This window comes from Patagioenas fasciata, chromosome 1 (genome assembly GCF_037038585.1).
Source record: "Patagioenas fasciata isolate bPatFas1 chromosome 1, bPatFas1.hap1, whole genome shotgun sequence".
In the NCBI taxonomy this organism is placed as follows: Eukaryota; Metazoa; Chordata; class Aves; order Columbiformes; family Columbidae; genus Patagioenas; species Patagioenas fasciata.
The window spans coordinates 202,623,990-202,643,265 of NC_092520.1; the positions used below are offsets into that span (position 1 = coordinate 202,623,990).

At 36.9% G+C, this 19,276-nt stretch overlaps 1 protein-coding gene across 23 annotated transcripts in view; it reads right to left on the bottom strand.

Moving 5' to 3' along the window:
- MAGI2 (membrane associated guanylate kinase, WW and PDZ domain containing 2) overlaps positions 1-19,276 on the bottom strand; it is a 745,411-nt gene that overhangs the window by 84,960 nt on the left and 641,175 nt on the right. For 21 of the 23 annotated variants that reach the window (XM_071803473.1, XM_071803463.1, XM_071803461.1 and 18 more), the window contains 2 exons: positions 6,476-6,507; positions 1,654-1,843 (listed from right to left, as the gene is read on the bottom strand). In XM_071803473.1, the coding sequence (XP_071659574.1) occupies positions 1,654-1,843; positions 6,476-6,507 (222 nt within the window). The remainder of the gene's footprint in view (positions 1-1,653; positions 1,844-6,475; positions 6,508-19,276) is intronic. The other 2 variants (XM_071803465.1, XM_071803462.1) reach the window with 1 other exon arrangement.

The window sequence follows — 19,276 nt, forward strand, 5'->3', positions numbered from 1 at the left end:
AACTCAAATGCAGTTAAACCATTTAAACACAGACTTTAGCATAACTCCAACCTACAAGTTAACAGCTCTTCCCTTGGTGTAGAATATGCTCCTCAACACAGCAGATTACATCAGTAAAAGACTGGAGTTTGTGTTCATCAGTAAAGAGGTGCAATTCAAGGACTATGTTAGATTTAACTTAGAACTCATGAGAACAAAACTTGGTGTTCCTCCAGCCTATCCATCCTGCTGGGGACTGGAAATACAAAAACAATCAGGAGATGCTGATGTTGTAGTTAAAGAGCCAAGGAAATTAACAGCATCACCAACCCTGTATTTGGGACACAGAATCACAGAATCATGGAACCATTTTGGTTGGAAAAGACATTTAAGATCACTGAGTCCAACTGTAAACTTAACATTGCCAAATTCCATGAAACCATGTGCCCAAGTGCCACATTGTCATGTCTTTTAAACACCTCCAGGGATGGTGACTCAGTCACTTCCCTGGGCAGCCTGTACCAATGCTTGAATAGCCTTTTGATGAACAAATTTTTCCTAATATCCAATCTAAACCACTTCTGGTGCAACTTGAGGCCATTTCCTCTTGTCCTGTCACTTGTTACTTGGGGAGAACAGACTGATACCCACCTCACTACAACCACCTTTCAGGTAGTTGTAGGGAGCTATGAGGTCTCCCCTCAACCTCCTTTTCTCCAGGCTGAACAGCCCCAGTTCCCTCAGCGGCTCTTCATCAGGCTCGGACATTCAAGAAATTTGTACCTTGCAGATCATGGATTATGATAGTTTAAGTTTATGTCTCAGGGACCAGCCAATATTAATGGACTAATCTGGATCAGCTGCAGTGCAATATTTTATGTGTAATTTATAAAGTAATTTGGTCTATAGGCTGAAGTAATTTATGAAATTAATTGAAAGGTGGTATGTCCAAGTAATAATTGCTATGAACAAGCTTTAATTAAACAAACAAAGTACTTGGAGGCTCTGATGTTGATAGTGTAAAATCTCTGGACAATTTAGAATAGCATTTTCAGTTAAAATCTTATTTATGATAAGGAGTATATAAGTTTAACCCCTTTTACACTTGTGGAAGATAAATGGTACACTCCTCAAAGACAAGAAAAATAAAATCAAGATGGTAATCTTGACAGCTCAGAACCGTTTTGTATAGATCTTCAAACAGTACTTATTAGTGCTATGGGTTTCCTTCTAACTACTGAAGACAATGTGAAAACTTGCCCAAGTAATTTTTATAAAAACAATAAAAATCTGTAATTTCTTTAATAAATCTCACTTTAGAGTAAGGGAAAGAATTCTGTATTGATAAATTCACATCTTCCTATCGGTTAACTATGAAGAAAAATAGCACAGTAAAATGTGGTGGCATATAGACTGTTCTTCACTAAGGATTTAGCAATCAAAATGAGGAGAGTAAAAATATAGGGAAAATACCTTCAGAATCTATGCAAGATCTAGTAAAATGTATAAGTGTAGAATTTTCAAATAATTTATAATGGCCTCTATTACTGGGATTATAGTTGCTTTCTTTAAATTACAAAAGATAATTATGGAAATTATGTCAGCAGTGACACATTCACAGGCAAAAGCTTAAAGTATTAAATGGTCAGCAGGGTGAACAGTGCTTTCACTTACGCCTACTTTCATAAATAGCTCTTGATTTCTCATACAGCTCATATGGGTCAGGTTTTCGTGGATCAAAGGCCTCTGTTGAATCAGGAAATGAACTCCTATGAAGAGCGGGTGGATAGGGAATATTCTGTGGCATAGCTGGAGCCGATAGGCTTGTTTGAGGGCTGCCTTGATTCTCCCATCGTTCCATCACCTGGAATAAAAACATACAGGGAATAAAGATAAAGTTTTGCCAAAACTGTGACTTCCACAGTGAGACCCAAGACGTTGATTTAAGTTAAAGATGTATTTTGTAAAATCAGCAAATCCCTTTGCTGCCTTTTGAGATGAAAGGTGTGTGTTGTGCTGTTTATAAAATGATGTACTTAAATTTACTTGTCAATTTGTCGCTCATGGGAAGATGTGATCTTTCTCAGATAGTATGATCCCATATGGATTAGGGTCGGACATTACCCTTGAGACATGTTTAATGCCTCTCCCAGCATGTGCTGAGCTGTTGGAAGTTATTGTGCTAATGGCAGAATCTATGGGTCTGTGAAGATATAATTATCAGATTCATCAAAATACATAACTGAAATTAGTGCTTAACAAAGAAGTGGCCAGATTGGGTAGCAACTGAATGATCTTAATGCTGTATCTTTTGAGAATGCACAAAAAAAGCTAGCTGACCAGGGAGAAGCAGATTACTGTAACTGAGCAGAATTCACAGCTTCAGTTGAAGAAAAAAAAAAAAAGGGACAATTATTGCAGCAGGTATTTGAGCATCTAGTGATAGTTGAAAGTTCAATGGTAAAACACAGAACATGATGAGAAAAAAGTGAGCATCACCCTCATGAAGTCTTTTTCGTTTCTTACTGTTTCTTTCTTATACAAAAAAATTACATTGGCACCCTCCAACTAAATTCCCAAGCATGGGACAAGCTTTTCAACTCCTCCAGACCATTCAGAGTAGAGAAGTACACAGCAGTTTATTATCTATGCATGAAAACCATTTCAGTTCATGTTTTCGACAAGACTGCCCTTAGTGGTCTCACAAGTACATCAGGGCAGAAAAGACATAATACAATAGATTGGACAAAAGATGACCTGGGGATCTGCATTTTTCTTTCTGAAGGACTTGACTACTAATCAAATTGCATTAGCAAATATATTTGAAGAGGTTAAGTTAAACAAAACACAAATGTTTATCCCAGGAAAAGAATATTTGTCTTTTGCTGTGATTGCTCCTGCAGCAAAGTATGGCAAAGGCTTCAGAACACTATGTGCTTGCACGTAACCCAACAATCGGTTAATTATACAAAAAATGACCTTTGGAAACAATGTGAACTGTAATTAAGTACCACCAACTTCTAATGTTTTATCAGCAGTGCCTTATCAAAGATGATCGCAGGTTTACAGTAAGTTTACAGTAAATTTGCTCTACAAATTCTGTGATTAACCTTTGCCTTTAGTTCCTGGGTTTCAGAAGATGTTTGGCTCAGCAGGCAGGCTTTGCTCTCTGTTCTGATGATTAACAGCATCAGGCTTTTTGCATACTGAGTACGTGTGGACTACAGATGTTTTAGAGTCCTCCTGGTGAACATGCTGAGTAACTATCACTCTGTACATCCCAGGTGATCTGACACTTGGCTTCATACTTCGAAATAAATAGAATACGGATATTGACCATTTTAAATTGTTGAGGACCTCATTCTTTATAGAGATTATTGTTACAAATCAATCTGTGTTTCTGTCAGAGTTTCAGCAGTAAATAGGGCTGGTTCATCAGAAACAATGAAGAAAGATCTCAGTATCTCAGTCAATCATAGGACGACTCTCACACGCTAGTATGCATTTGGTATGATATCTAAGTTGAGAAGTGTTATGAAGTGCTAATGATGAAGATATGGAATACTGTATTCAATATTCACCAATGTTGTTTGAGAAAGACACATTTATGTTTGAGTTAGATACACAAGATGGCAACTAGGATGTGATATAAGAGGGAACTATAGATATGTAGATCCTGTGTGATACAGTGATATATGGACATACCTGAGTTATCATCAAAATAGCTTAGCTACAGGAAAGTACCTAGGGTACCCTCAGGTACCCTTTATACCAAGATAAACTCATCCTCTTTGTTGGGCAAAGTAGCCTATGTTGCAAATCACCTGAATGTCACTATAATACTTCTGATAGCTCTTCTGGATCTAAAGGAATTATCTCAGGTATATATACAAATATATGCAGTATATCATTGTATTGTGGAAGTGTAAATTCAAAGCTCTACAGAAACAAACCTATTATGACACCTATGTCTAAACAGGAAAGGAGAATTGGGCTCAATAAATGCTCCTTATGATCAAGGAAAATAATGGAGAATTATGTTTAGGTTTTACCTCCAGAAGAGTCTAAAAAATAATACAAGTCAGTGAAACCAAACTATCTATCTTAGTGCTGTGAAGCAGAAAGACCTGTGGGGTCCTGTCTATCTAGAAGTGTAGTCTTCCTAATTTCTTGAGTGGTGCCAGAGAAATAGAACACTTACCTCTTTCAAAATGTGAAACTAAATAAAATTAAAATATTTAAAGAATGCTTTAAAAAGAAAAAGGAAAATATAATTATCTTTGATGAGCAAAGTTTTCCCTGGAGGAAGAACAAGAAACTGGAGATCAATTGGAAAAACCCTACTGGGTGCCATATGTCTAACTCTTGCTTGCTGGTTAGCTCTACATCTTCAAGAGTGAAATTAAAAAACAAGGAAAACATTCTTACATGTGGGTAATACTGCTAGCATAGATTGTTATACGAACAGATATACACAGATTGAATTATATATTCCCAAACCTGTATCAAATAGTTAAATAGTCACATCGTGTTATGCAGTGTGAGTTATAATGTCAGCTCACAGAGGAAGGTGCTCTTGGAAATGAGTACGCATGGTATTGAGTGCAGGGCATCAAATCTAAGTCAGGGTAATGGTTTGGTGACATTGCTCAAGTTCATTTTGTACTAATCAAATTGTATTACACGTGATATATATAATATATGTACTATATACGTAGAAAATACAGAAAATTTCTATCAGTCCAGGTTGCTCTGGGATGTTCAGCACACTAGGATTCAGTGAACACCATTCTTAAGCCTCTGCTTCGGGGAGAGGAGCTTGTCTCTTCTCTTCTTCCAGCCAATGGACCGTGGTCCCCTTTTTGGTATAAAGAAAGGTGGGTGCTTCTCCTCTGTGTAGCCAGAGAGGTGAGGGGGCAGCAATAGTCACCCATGCAGAAAAGAAACCTGCGTTTGGGCTATCTACAGTTTTTCTTTCCCATTACCTACCTACAGGGCTGTTCTGGGGTGCTGTGAAGGCTTTCTCAACCTGCTGGTGCTGGCCTGATTGCTTCCGACTGTCTGCAGACACTCAGTGTTTCAGGGACACCTAGTTTCAATCTTACCTTCACATCTTGGGCACTAGAGATTTATGTCTGATCATTTCTCTAGTTAAAGTGCTGACAGAGGAATTGCATGCTACCGTTGCAAACTCCCCTGCTAAGACTATCTCAAATAAACTAGCTGTCAGTGGTTAGCCTGCATGCAGGTATGGTACCTGCAAACAATGATGTTATGTTATTTTGTGGGCCCTGGTTTCCTCAGACTATCGCATGAAAAACTGCATCACTTGGGTTGTTTATCCAGATTCTGATTACTGGCAAGTGCTACTTGAATATGAACTACTATACTGTTTACATAACAAAACTGTGAAAAAAATCATCAACAATATGCTGATGTTTATATATTTGATCCATATGTAAAGAAGGTGAACACTGACAGTTGTGTCAGCTGATTAATTAGTCGCTATTCATATTTGACAGGCTACACAAATTATTTTGGTATGCATTAAATGTGTTATGATCCAATATGAAAGCATGTGAAGTTGTCCAGATTCAACATACCACCCCACTCCCCCTCGAAAACATAAGAAAGGTATAAATCCTGTAAAAAATATTGGTATTGTTATTTCTATTCCTCTCAGAAGCCTTCAGGCAGAGACAGGGCTTTTTTTGTCCATTACACACCTCTGATGAGAGACAAGCATTGTTTTAAGATCTTTACATCTAAAAAAAAAAAAAACAAATTAAAAAATCCAAACCAAACCAGACAACCAAAAAAAATAGACTATGATTTCTTTTTACACTGTGAATGTTGTCACAACTTCAAAAATGATATAATGTGGCATCACCAGAATACATACAGTCACTGCTTACAGCTCTTACAGTAGCACAGGTCTTCATACCTTGGGATTTAATGTCAAAATCATAGAAACATAGAAATATTGCTTAGAAGACACCTCAGTAAGTTACCTAGTTCAAGCTCTCACCTGAAGTGTGACTATTTCCAGCTCTAGAACTACTAATGCAGGAAAGAGTAACAATCACTTTAAGGATGTTAAGCTCATTCCACTTGTAAACCAGAAAAAGGGCAGGTTGTCCATCGCAAAGAGGTTACCAATGAGAAGGCCAGCTAGACTAGCCTCACTGCTGAGGCCTTCTGCTGCCTTCTCCTCCAGATCCCTCACTTTTGATCCACTGCATTTCTGGTTCTTGACACCCATCTTAATAGCGAGACGTTCCTTTCTCCAGACTGCTGCTGGCAGACTCCAAGTCAATAGATTTGCAGAGCTTGTTAGTGAGGCCACCCCTGATGCTGTCTCACCTAGAGCTGGGGCACTGCTGAGAGGTATCTCATGAGCTGGGAACAGGAGGGATATAAGAAAATCTACAGAAATTTGCTTTGAATGACACTCATCATATGATGCCGATGTGTATAGTTTTGAAAGGGAACTTACAGGCTTTGGAGTTTTCCATGGAGAAAAGAAACCTGAAACAAACAAAAAATAACATTAGCAGATTTTTCTGACACATAAAGAGTGGAAGCTAAGTGGTGCCTATACTCCCATTCTCATTCAGGTCTACAGATAATATTGATATATATGAAAATTCTCTACACACAAAGGGTGAAAACAAAAACCACAGGGGATAATTTCTAAGAAAATATATGCATATATATATTTGTATATATACACATAAATATGCAAGTGGAGTTATTGAGATCATTGCCATACTTTACAAACAGCATGGAATTAGGTTGAAATTAAAATAACTAAAAAAACGGACTTCCAATTGCCTTGGTGGACATTGGATAAGACACCAAATGACCTGGTATTGATGTGTCAAATGCAGTTGCACCTTTAGGAAGAAGCAATGCAGATCATCCCATCAAGAAAACCTAATAATACAAGAGATTTTTTTTAGAAGAAAAATGTTGAACAAAAACCAAACCTGTTTTATCCGTCTAGATAAGGTAGCCAAGTCTTGGGAGGGTTGCTTGTTTTGATACTGTCCTGTTATTTTTGTCATAGTTAGCAAGTGGTCAGACATGACTATCTCTGCACAACTGGTTATCATCTCCTATTCCTTGGCCATTGAGTGACTGATAACTTACTTTAGTGACTTTCACGAATTTCAGCTATTGTAGCTTACAAATGTTTAGAACTCTCCTTTTTGTAAAAGGAGACAATTTAAACAGTCATTGTAAACACAGCTCTTGTGCAGCACAACGTTAAAAAACTTAGAAAATATTAAATAAAAAGAAGCATTTCAAAGGATATTGGGTCACATTTTTTTTTTAAAATATCAGCTTTCAGCACAGCTTTCATTAAAAAACTCATTCTCAGTTTAATAGCAGGTAAAAAAAAAGTCTGTGGACCTTCCTAAGTAAGATCAAAAGCTAATAACAAAGAGCTCATTTGTTTTGTCAGAAGCAGAAATGGGGCTTAAATTGAGACATCTACTACTCTTTCATTCAGAAAATGAATGAAGTTGTAAGAGTAGTACTTCTTTTTCAAAGGTGAGTCTAGAAAAAAATTAAAATCATGAGAACACTAAAGAAGTATTTTTCTATAGGCAAATCACAATAAGAATTATATTTGTACATAGCATGTGAGGTTCCTAGAATTGGGTGATAATGAGATTTTTTTTTCTGTCATGATATCAAATTCATTTAGACTGAAAAATTCTTGCAGTGAAAAAGCAACTGAACTGTTTGCAGAGAAACACTGGCTGTTTTCTAATGCTGATGTATAAGCTATTAGTGCTTTTAAATGAAAAGTGTATTGGGAAAAGTAATCCTGGAAAGGTTTATGTTTACTGACTCTACAGTATCTGGATAAAAATGGCAATATTAAAAAGTAGACAGATTTCATCTGCAAATTCAAGTTGAGATAATAGACATCAAGGCTTGTAAATCATCTTTAGTATTAACGATTCTGTAGCAGAAACTTATTAAATAATTTCTTGGATGGCAGATGGCTACCTTTGTATTACCTGCTATTGTTATGTACAGCTAATAAGAGTGAAAGTTAAAAAGTAATTTCCCTCTCTAAGCTAAAGATAAGATTTGAAACTTGCAAGGTTTGCTGAAAGGTATCTGAAATCAACGTACTACACTGATTTGGTGTTTGGGAAAAACTGGTAGAGGTAACACTCCCTCCTCACTGGTACTGGTGTGCTTCCCATAACTCCTAGTCAGCAAAAATTACTCAAGGTCAAATTGAACTGCCATTTTTTCCTGTTTATTTACTGTATCCACCTAAAAATATGTTTTTCTGCAGTTATCAGAAATTTTTACCATTGATTAAAAATATGATATGTATTTGTAAATCAAATACATAATGAAAGATAAATCAAGATTTTTTAAAAAACCCTCTCAATTTAAAAAATTCAGTTATTCACCCAAATAAGGAGAACATGGACTTATATTTAGCTTGGAGGTTATGGGCACAGACTGCAACATATAAATGACAACATCTACACTCAAAACAAATAAAAGACCATATTTATTCACACAGCATGAAATTATGTTAAGAAAACTAATAGGTATAGGATGCCACAGAAGTAAAAGATCCAAAGCAAAATTTAAAAAAAAGTATCGGATATCCATATGTGTACAAAAGCATGTTAGAAGCTAAAATTGCTAAAGATAACAAACCTTGAAGCTGATATTGAAATCCACTCTTCAGATTTAAATTCAGCTATTAGACCAAGACCTCACATAAGATGAGATGGTGCTAGACTAAATAGATGAAGGACTAGTTCCATTAAGAAAACTCTTCTGTCTTTCATGTATTTCATGGTAATTTTAATTTTGCCTCACATAACATCTGTATTCTCAGCCAAACTAAGCAACCTTTTTCCCAATCTAAACAAAACTGAACTTTAGACAACGGATGGTGTTATCTGTTATTCAACATGTCCAAAATAATCCCTAGTATTTAAATACATGCAACCATTGCTGCAAATTCAAGAATTTAAGAGTATAATGCATATGTAGTATATTGTAAGTGTAACAGAAACTTCACATGAAAAAACATAAAAGCAAAATGTACTTTCTGTGTATTCTGCATGCTCCCTTCAGATTTTCACCTTTAGATATTGTTCTGCATTCTGTATGGGATCAAATCCGCTACTTGTAGAAAATTCCGGCTCGGAAATGCACCTGTGGAATGTATCTTAATAATGTGTATGTAGTGCATACTCAACAGTGTTGGCCAGCCGCAGACACATCTACAGCTGGCAACAAGAAGCAGTGGATTTTCACCTAGTTTTACCTCACTTCACAACACCACGTTTTTCCTTGACTTTCTGGCGCCGGTTCATTACGTGCTGTGAAAATTCCTGGCCAGAGACAGAGAGACCACACCTGAACAACAGCCACCAGCAGACTGGCAGCAATTCAGTACTGACTTAGAGGCAAGACTGGAATTTGTGCTCTGAAGGGTGCAGTTTTCAACTTCTGCTGAGTATTAATCCAGTACTAATAGTGCTCAACCTTCTAATCAATTAACATCTAACTAGGCATGCATACTGGATAAGCTCTTATAACCTCCTTATCCCACTTCCAGACCTCCACTTTTCCCTCCCCAGACTCCCAACTCCATACTCTCCAACTTCTGATGTCTTCTATAAAAGCATGAGTAGCTGAGAATATTATATACATGTACATATAAACAATCCTCACCTCCTTGTTCGCATACACTTTAAAAATCTGAAATAATAAAAATCAGCTTAGATCCACCTGAAAATACTTCATGCAGCCTGTTCTTCCCGTGAGTGGCTTTCTGCTCCCCCATGTGCCTGACAGCCATCCCTTCTCATAGCAGCTTCACCACATAAGTCGTGGCTCACTTTCTGAAGACTCACATATCTTTCTATTTGTTTTAAATAATTTTCTATTAACACTCTGTGTAAAGGCAGCAGTACAGGTCTGAATTCATTTTGGAGAGTGGGGTTACTGGCTTCTGTCAAAGAGTGACCACCACCACGCACCAAGATGCCAGCAGGAAAATACTATAGTTACAATCTGGTGTATTGTAATATTATGCATAAGCATGTGAGGATAAAATACATAACCTCGTATGCTTCTCCAAAGTCAGTTTTGAGAAGACAATGATTTATTTTTCAGTCTTGACCACCTGAACTGTAATGCGGTACTGCAGTTGGCGGCCAACACCTTTATTGAAATTTTAATATTTCGTTTTAAATAAATAAGCTGAGGTACAGTAACAACCATATGCTTTTTAAAAATCGGAATGACATTTTCTCATAAAGAAGTGTTAGAAAAATTATTTTTGACATTTCTTTTTACATTATATTCACCACCTTCCAAAATGAGCTTCCCTGGAAATCAGAGATGTGATGGTTTCAATGTGGTAACTACTGAAAACCACCAGTGATGGAAAAGAGATTTTGGATTCAAGTGTATTTGGGGGAAAAAAACCCTTTTTTTTTCACATCCTGGCAAATTCCAGCCTCAGTTTACTGTATTTCTCCTTTTTGATGAAGATATCCTATAACAAAAGACAAATCACATCACATTCATTGTGTCTATTTCTTCTTATATACAAATTTGAGTATACTTTTGTCATAAAATATGCTTACAGATTTCACATACCTTACACTTTAGCCAGCATTTATTGTTGGAAAGTTTAGTTTTCTAAAAGCAGTTTATCAGACAGGACTTAGAGCATTTGCAAGACAGAGTCCTGATTTGTTTCGTTTTGTTTGATTTTTTTTTTCAGTAACAATCTGAATTTGGCATATTATGCAATATCAGTAATGCAAAACCAGCATTTGGTTATTAGTCTGCTGCCATGTACATGCTTTCCATCACATTTTCATCTCCTTTATTCTTTACCACTAGATAAACCAGTATCTTCGCTGTTTTGTATTGATTTGTGGAAAAGTTCTTATGATAATTGTAAAATCACAAGTAACTAACGTAGGTGTTGCTCAACCACAGGACCTTTAATGATGTTCACCTCTGTGGCAGGTGTGTATGTATAATTAAACTGAAGCCCGGCAACAGTTTGATTTCTGCAGCTATGGCGTGTGGTAGTGCTGCAGGGAAGAACTCAACAGCATCAAAGATAAAGCCCTTTCATCCAAAGCAATGTTCAGTGCACGTCAACTCCTCTCCACATCGCTTGTCACACTGATGATACAGCAAGTGTTTTGCCCATTAGCTTTTTCTGGGCTTCTTAATTTGTGTGTGTGTGTGTGTGTGTGTGTGCTATAAAAGCCTTGCTGCATATGGCTTCCTGAGCAAAGCTGTCCCAACCACTGCACAGACCTTTCTCACGTAGATGCTTGGAAGTCAACGAACAGATGGCTGACGAGCACTCTCAGAGCATTAACTGACTCCATGGGCATCTTATCAATGTCCATGTGACAACACTTCAACAAAAGTTTTCCTTTCTAGAAAAGTTCCTGGATAAATTTAATGTAACAGTACTTTGGTTTTTTTTTTTTTTTCTTCCACCCCCCCTGTACTTTTTCTTTCCCTTACTGGGATTCCTGAGATGTCTATCAGCTGCCTACACTGGGGCCTCAGTTCCAGAGGTGTCAAATACCCATTAACTTCAAATGGATGTGACAGTGGAGAACTTCTTTGAGAGTTCAGACTCACGGTGTACGCCACTAGCAGGATGCAGGGAACTGTTTCTTACCATTCGTGTTATATCTGGCTTCTCCTCCTGTGGTTTTACTTTTGTTGAGCTATGCTAGGTGTAGCTGGATTAGGTGCACAGGATTCAAGTTAAAATTGGGCTCACTCATTAAGATGTAAAAAATCTTCCAGCGAAAATTAAAAAAATACTGGTGGGAGAGATAATTTTTTTTTTTCTTTTTTGCGTACATAGAACAAATATATAGCATCAATTCAACTATTCTTCAAACATTTTCCCCTTTTCAGGAAAACAATGAGAACAACTAAATTCAATTTATATACTGTAATAAACAAAATCTAAAAGGAAACAGTGATTTAAAATAAACAGAAGTAATACTTATGAAAACAGTAGGTGATAAAAAGTTTGAATTGGTCATGTCATATTTAAAATATCAGATGATGTATAGGGAATGGCAATTAGTAGCTCCGTTTCTAATAAAATCAATCATTACCAAATAATATATTTTAAAAAGTCCATATTTTCAAACACCTTTAAGTATTGAGCTCTTACTCTAGCAACAACAAAAGTTGATTTACCTTGAAATAAAGGGAAGGTGTAAGAAGACTGGGAGTCTAGCTCTTCAAGCATAGTTAGCTAGTCCTGTTGTCAGATGTCCTTCAGAATGACGGTGCCATGCTGCGGAGGATCCATTGGTCTTTGGTTGGGATGGTACCCGATGCAATGGGTCAAAAATCAACACAGCCCACATCAGGGTGATATGAATGAGCCATCATGTTTGATCAGGCCCACAATGCTATAAAAGGTCAGACTCAGCATCTTTCCCTTGCAGTAGGCTACACACTGGCAGCGCGGCAAGTAATTGACGTAATGCTGCACTGCACTGGGATGAAAGCTGGTCACAGACAACAGCTGTATCAAATACAGGTTCAGATTAATAAAGCTGTGAAAGATGTCTGTCTTCTTTAAGCCTATAACATAGGCCCAGATGTTATTAGCCAGTTTTGCCTGAAAGAGACATGCAATGGTACAAACTGATCCTCAGCAGTTGCTTGTGGTGGCATTTTGCTTTATGCTTCACTATTCCATTGCTCCTGATCTCAATCCACATGAGACTGCCAGAGAAATAGTTCTCCAGTCCAAATCAGCACTAATTTTCGTTCTCTTCGGCCTACTACACCTGTGAAAATTGACTCCAAAGAACAATTCCTTTCCTGCCCACAGATAATGACTCTATGAAGGCACAAGGCAAAGAGCAGACACGCTTCACAGGAAGGTCAGCTGGAGCCTTAGACCCCACTGGGATAGCACCTTCTCTGGCTCACCTCTTCTCCAGATGACCTGGGGGCATCATGAGTCCAAACCTATATTTCTTCCCTTCAAACTTTCAGATTTCTTGATGACTAACATAAAGTGAGGGAGGAGAAGTTTATCAGAAATTGTGTGGAAGCAGAGGAGTACCTTGGGAAATTAAACTGATCTCGTCTCACTGAAGACTACAGAGCTGATACAAAAACTCAATTGACTGTGAGATCAGGTACTAAGTCAATATTCATCCTTTTGTACATAGGAACACTTTTTATGCAGTTCATGAAGTTTCACTGATCTAGCCTTCTTAAGCAACAATTTTTCAGTAGTATTCAGATCATCACAAATAATTAGAAAAAGGATAGCTATTCAAAGTTATGAATGATAGAAGTACTTGCTGTTCAAACTGGGACCCTCACTGGTCACCTACATCTATGAGAATATCCTCTAAAATACACCAGAGAATCTCAAGCTACCATTAAGTTTTCACTTTCATGCATAGCAAAGAGCCTTAGCTAGCAAGAATACCGCTATCAGAAAAGGTCAGAAGCTGGAATAGTAATGAGTTAATTTACATTCTAATGGACATAGAGCTATTTATTTTGCTTGACTGCTACAGCTCTGTGAATTGCTTATCAGTCAGAGATTTAAAATAATGTATGAAAGTAGAAAAAAACAACAAATTAAATATCCTCTTTTGATTAATCTGCATGTGAATCAGAGAATTTCTGGATCATAGCTAAAATAGTGCAGAGGTAAATGCAACATTATCAGTGACAGTTTTTGGATACTTAAATATAACTGAGTTGGGAAAAATAATAAAAATCTAAACCAATTTCTGGAAACTAGAAATATATTTTTGGAACAAGCAGTTTTTTATGTGGTCAACAAGAATAGATTATTTTCCACAGATGAATTTTGATACTAATCACTTTTACAATGTCTCATTGGGTGACAATTTAAACAAACTTTTTTCTCTTTTCTGGCACCTATTACCAGAACAGTGGCACATTGCTACAAATTTATCTCCTTGCTGGTAGTAAATTGTGTTATCTGAAGGACAGTCATGTCTTGTAATAGATAAAATGCTGTTACAGTACAATTTGGAACAGATTTTCCTGGGACAACTTGGCCTGGAGTTAAAAAAGATATCTTACGGAATGGAAGAAGACATTTGTCTCTTGTCTTTTATTACAGAAGCTCCTACTAAAAGTTCAAGTCATTGGGTCTATGCCCTGATTTATGATTTGCAATTGCAAGTAGTACTGGATGAACCATCACTTTCCTCAATGAGGTCTCTAATATATGCATTTTATGTGAATACTAACCCAACTACCAAAAGTCCGCATGCCCAGGTACTAACTCACAGTGAATGGAGAAAAAACTAAGAAGTTTGCTCACATGTTGTAAACTCTACCAACACCTTCAAAAGGTCAAGGTTATTATTCTGTACATGCAAGAAAAAGAACCTTTTCTTTGGCAAAAGGAAGATTTCCCTGAAGAATCTCCAGTTTTGCTCGTGTGTTCTCCAATCACTGATGCAAGTTCACATGCCCAGGTGAGAGATTATGCTCTCTACCTTACTGCTCTGACACTGCAAGAGTTAGTAATGCAAATAATGCACCATCTTGGGCAAACTAATTGTCACACACATCTCTTCCTGAGCAGAGCAGACAAAGCAAGGTGAAAAGACCGGTATATGTCACACACACTGAATCAGCAACACAATTTAGAATAGAAATTGAGTCTTCAGGGTCCTGACAGCTCATGACTCTTGCTTCTAGAGGGGCCAGTGAGTGTTTCCATACACATAAAGACTTTGTATACTTGCTAAGAACATGTCTGACAACTTAGCCTGACTTTACTGAAAGCTAATTTAAGCTTCAAAACTAACTTCTTAGGAATACTGCATCATATCTTCAGAGCTTTCTGAGTCAGAAACTCTAACTATGCCAGTGTTTGCTCCTTCCTGTGTTTAGAATTCACTCCTGTTTAAGCTTTTACAGTTTCTAAGTACATTAGGGAAATCTCAGTTTACATTATGGCATGTCACTTTGATGAATATCGAGGCACATTCCCAATATTTTCTGCTAAAATGCAGCTGTTTGTACACAGTGTCCTAAAGTCCTTTTAATGAAAATACATTCAAAAAAGTCTTCAGCAAATGTGGGGGGAAAATGTTCAGTAATAAATGTTTTCATTTTCTTACATGTGAGCTTCATATTAAGGCACAGGTGAAAAGGGGTCACCAGATATTTAGTATTGACATCTGTGCTATCAGTTTCTCCTCTTATAAATTTATTCATGACATCCATGCATTCTCTCAGCTATCTGCCTCTTTAGATATCTGTTCCTGGGACTTTTCTTCCTTGTTCCCAGGATTTTTCTCTCTGTGTCCTGGTTTGAAAACCAGCTAATCCTATCCCTGAAACAGTGATCAGAAGAATCCTTAATAAAAGAATAAAAACAGACAAATGTAGGGAAATGCCCTTGGTGTCCATGTCTGTTTCTAAGTGAGAGACAGAAAACCAGCACACTGCAACTAGTGGTGAATCATGCAACTGAGGTAGGACAGTCAAGAACTGAGTCTAGAAAGATTTCAGACAACAACATAGATGACAATCTCACAGTAAGCTGAAAAACTGTCTAGAGTCTGATGTTCCTACTGAATAGATTTTCAGATGTCAGCTCAATTGTGTCACCATCTAGTGTCTTTTGGGTTGGAAGATCTATCCTCATGGCATTGCCAGCAGTGATGGAGGACCCATAGGTGGGAGGTGAGGTGGAATACCCAAGGGCATCTCAATTAGCACAGAATGCCAAAGTTTATGCTGTCTACTGAAGCTCCCATCAGTTGTAACGGACACATAGACACTTGCACCAAACTTAGACACCTATATGCAAACATCTAAATTCCAGCGTCATAGTCTGTGAATTTGGAACTTTACACAGATTCACAACCATAAGCTTAATATCAAGGGTCTAGTATCATGGCTGCCATGCCTTCTGTTACACAGAAGTCTGTGCTGGATTGGAAGATATGACACAGGATATACAGGAGATGTCAAAGCTTCAGTTTTCAACCTGGGCAATCTCAAATCTCCCACTGTCTCTGCCATTCTAGTGAAGATTTCTTGATAACCTAGTGCATCTCAGATGATCCTGGATGTCTGTTAGCGAGCTCAGAGCTCAGCTTGGAATTTCACTCCTATTGATTGTTTTGAGGTTTGAGAGAACTGGACAAAAGTTCATCATAAAGCAACAAATAAATTAAATTACAGAGACTGAGAGAGCCTGGTGGTTTCACCTGCCTGCCTTTCTGTCATTATTAAATTACACTGTAGTAACTTCAGAATTTTGTGTTTAATATGCACTAAGCAGTCAGTGTGGTTCTGAATTTCATTGATTTGCCTTTGAAATATCTTCTGTGACAATGGGAAGTGTCAGGAGCTCAAGTGTGTTAATTATAATTGGCTCATTTTCATACCACATGGCAAAATGATAAATGCTTGATGGCAACATAATGAAAGGTAATCATGACACTTAGCCACAGTTGTGGAAACTGGAATAAACAATAGCACGGTTATTTCATTCTTCAGATCCAGATGTTATTCAAAATAATAATTTCTTTCCAATTTCCTGTTCCTTCACACCAGCTTGACAGACCAGCTCATTCCTGGTAATAAGGACTCAGATAGAACAGAAAGGTTGACGAACACTGAGAGAAAAGACTAACAGTAGAAAAAAACCTTATCACCAGATTCAAGTTTTACATGGTTGAATCTTAGCTGTGAAGGTTTATCGTTTAGTGCAGGTAAGCAAAATATTTGGCAAGGGATGTTAGTGAGAGGCCAATGTCCAAGGAGTAATAAAACTGCGAAGAAAACAGTGAATTTCTAAACTCTCACTTCCGTGGTGGAACCTCTGGGTAATTCACTTTGCTTTGAACTGCTGAAGGTTTGATACTGTCTACCCTGACACGTACCTAATAGAGATAAACCTTTGCTTTCCTGTTCAGCCAGTCAAGGGGCAAGTCTCAGTATTTTACTTACTTATCAAGAAGAACAAAGCTGAATTAGTAAAAGATTTGCAGCGATCTAAATTATAATGGTTAAATGACATGAAGTTCAGAAGATTTAGCATAAGACCATAGGAGCCTGAAAGAAAAAAAAATGATAGAGAAGTAATGATTGATGGATGTGATACTATTGCAGTAGAGAACACTAAAGAATATGAAGCATGATAAATGGATCAAGATGACCTGGTTTGCAAGAAAAAGGCTGAGAAATGTCACGTTTTTCTGAATTCCTCAAGATTCAAAGATGAGAAATTAACATAAAAAAAGACTGAGTCCTTAAATCTAATGAGAGAGGAACAGTACTGATGTGAATTTTATAATGTTTAGATTGTGTGCTGGTCACATGTAGTCCTGTGCGGTGCTTTAAAAAGTTAATGAACAGAACACTAAAAAATGATGCTGATAAAGGATCCTGACAAGACAGTCAGGAAACGATAAGTATTAAATGAATGTATTACAAGGAGAAGCAAGAAAAACCGTGAATAGGTATTTTTTTTTTCCTGTGACAGTGCTCTGTCTCTCAGAGGAACATGAATTGATTTCAGATTGTTGAGTTTTAGACGACATGTCTAACATAATGGAAATAACCCCTCAATACTGAGAAAATTGGAACAGTACATAAACATGACAAGTTAAACAGAGAAGATTATTATGCTGACAACCGTGAAGCACCTTGTGGACCTCACAGCTGGCCTAAACTTAAAAGTTAGCATTTTAAGAAAGACTTGCTAGGGTACCTAGCATGTATGCCCCACCTTTTTTAAAACCAGAATTTACTGCATAAGAAAGCAAACAGTACAATTAATCAGTGATGGTCCTCAAATCCGACGTGATACATATTTTTTCCTTGTAGTTCCACCAAGAACAAACAAATAAAAAAGACACTAAAGGTAGATCGGTATCCTCTTTACCCAGTCACCATACAGTTTTGTTGGCTTATAAACTCAGTCAGCTAGGATAGGAAATAGTTTGTAGGGGATTATGCCCCTGGCTTTGTTTGTTTGATTTTAACTCTTATGAGCTAATTTTGAAAGTATAACTCAGGTCATAGGGATCAGCAACAAAAGGTCTACTTCAGGGGAAGGAAAAGGTTGATTTAAATTACAGCTTGTTTTCCTTGGTGGATGGTGATTTACCAAAGACATTTTTGTGAAAAGTAGCAGCCTTTCCAGAATACACAAAACATTTAATTGGTAAAAATAAAAAAAAAACCTCAGCTCTTAGATGAATTTCTAGTTAAATTTTAGATAAAATACCTGGCAGCCATCTAATACTTAGCAGGACCACCTAATATCTAGCGAGCACTAAATATTAGATGTTCTTGATAACATGGAGCCTGAATTAATTTATCATATTATTAAAAGGCCTTTGTTTCTTATAACATAAGTAAGCTTTTTGATCTATCCAGCAATTGGCCATTGTAGCCTAAATTGCTCACTTTCGCAGTGGGTGTTCTCTTTGGTGAAATTTTTTAAAAGGTCTGGGACTCAATCTTGCTAGGAGGTGTTTTAAGCTTAATAATATTTCATAGGCTAAAGGCAACTAATTACAATTCCATACTAGTTTCAACAAAATTATATGTCCAGCTACTCAGAATTTAATAATTCAGAAATTATTGCTTTGTTTTGAAAATATCAGCTAATATAAAACAGAAAGCAAGCAAAACTATCTTCAGATCCTCCATTGAACAGCTTTTCCATGAAGAATGTTCTGAAAGTTATGTAAGTGTTCTGCTATACAAAGAAAGACCCTAAATGGGAGACATAATGAACATCTTTAATCTGGTAAAGATTATTTACTGTTAATGAGAACTGGAAAAAACAGTGTGCAAGTAGCTATCACATATTAATGAATAAAAGTGGGTACCTCTGTGCACAAACACAAGTAATGAATTTTCATTCATCCCTTTCCTAGTATGAATGAGTTAAAAATTCAATTGAATTGCAACTTTTACACCAGTACTCTGCACTAAATGCATTTTGATTTAATGACACAAATACGTATCTTGTTACACTGCAGTTCTTTATCTCTCGGACAACACAGGGGAGCAGAATAAAAAGCTTGGAAATACTTCAGAATTAACAGTTACTCTCAGATTAGTTTTAATTCTCCAACCACAGAATTTCAGAAGTATTAATTTTTCTCTCTTCAGTTTGTTTAATTTGCAACATTATTTTCCATATGGAATTGGAAAAAAAAATTCTTGTTTGTTGTATTGCTCTCTAAATTGCTATCATTTA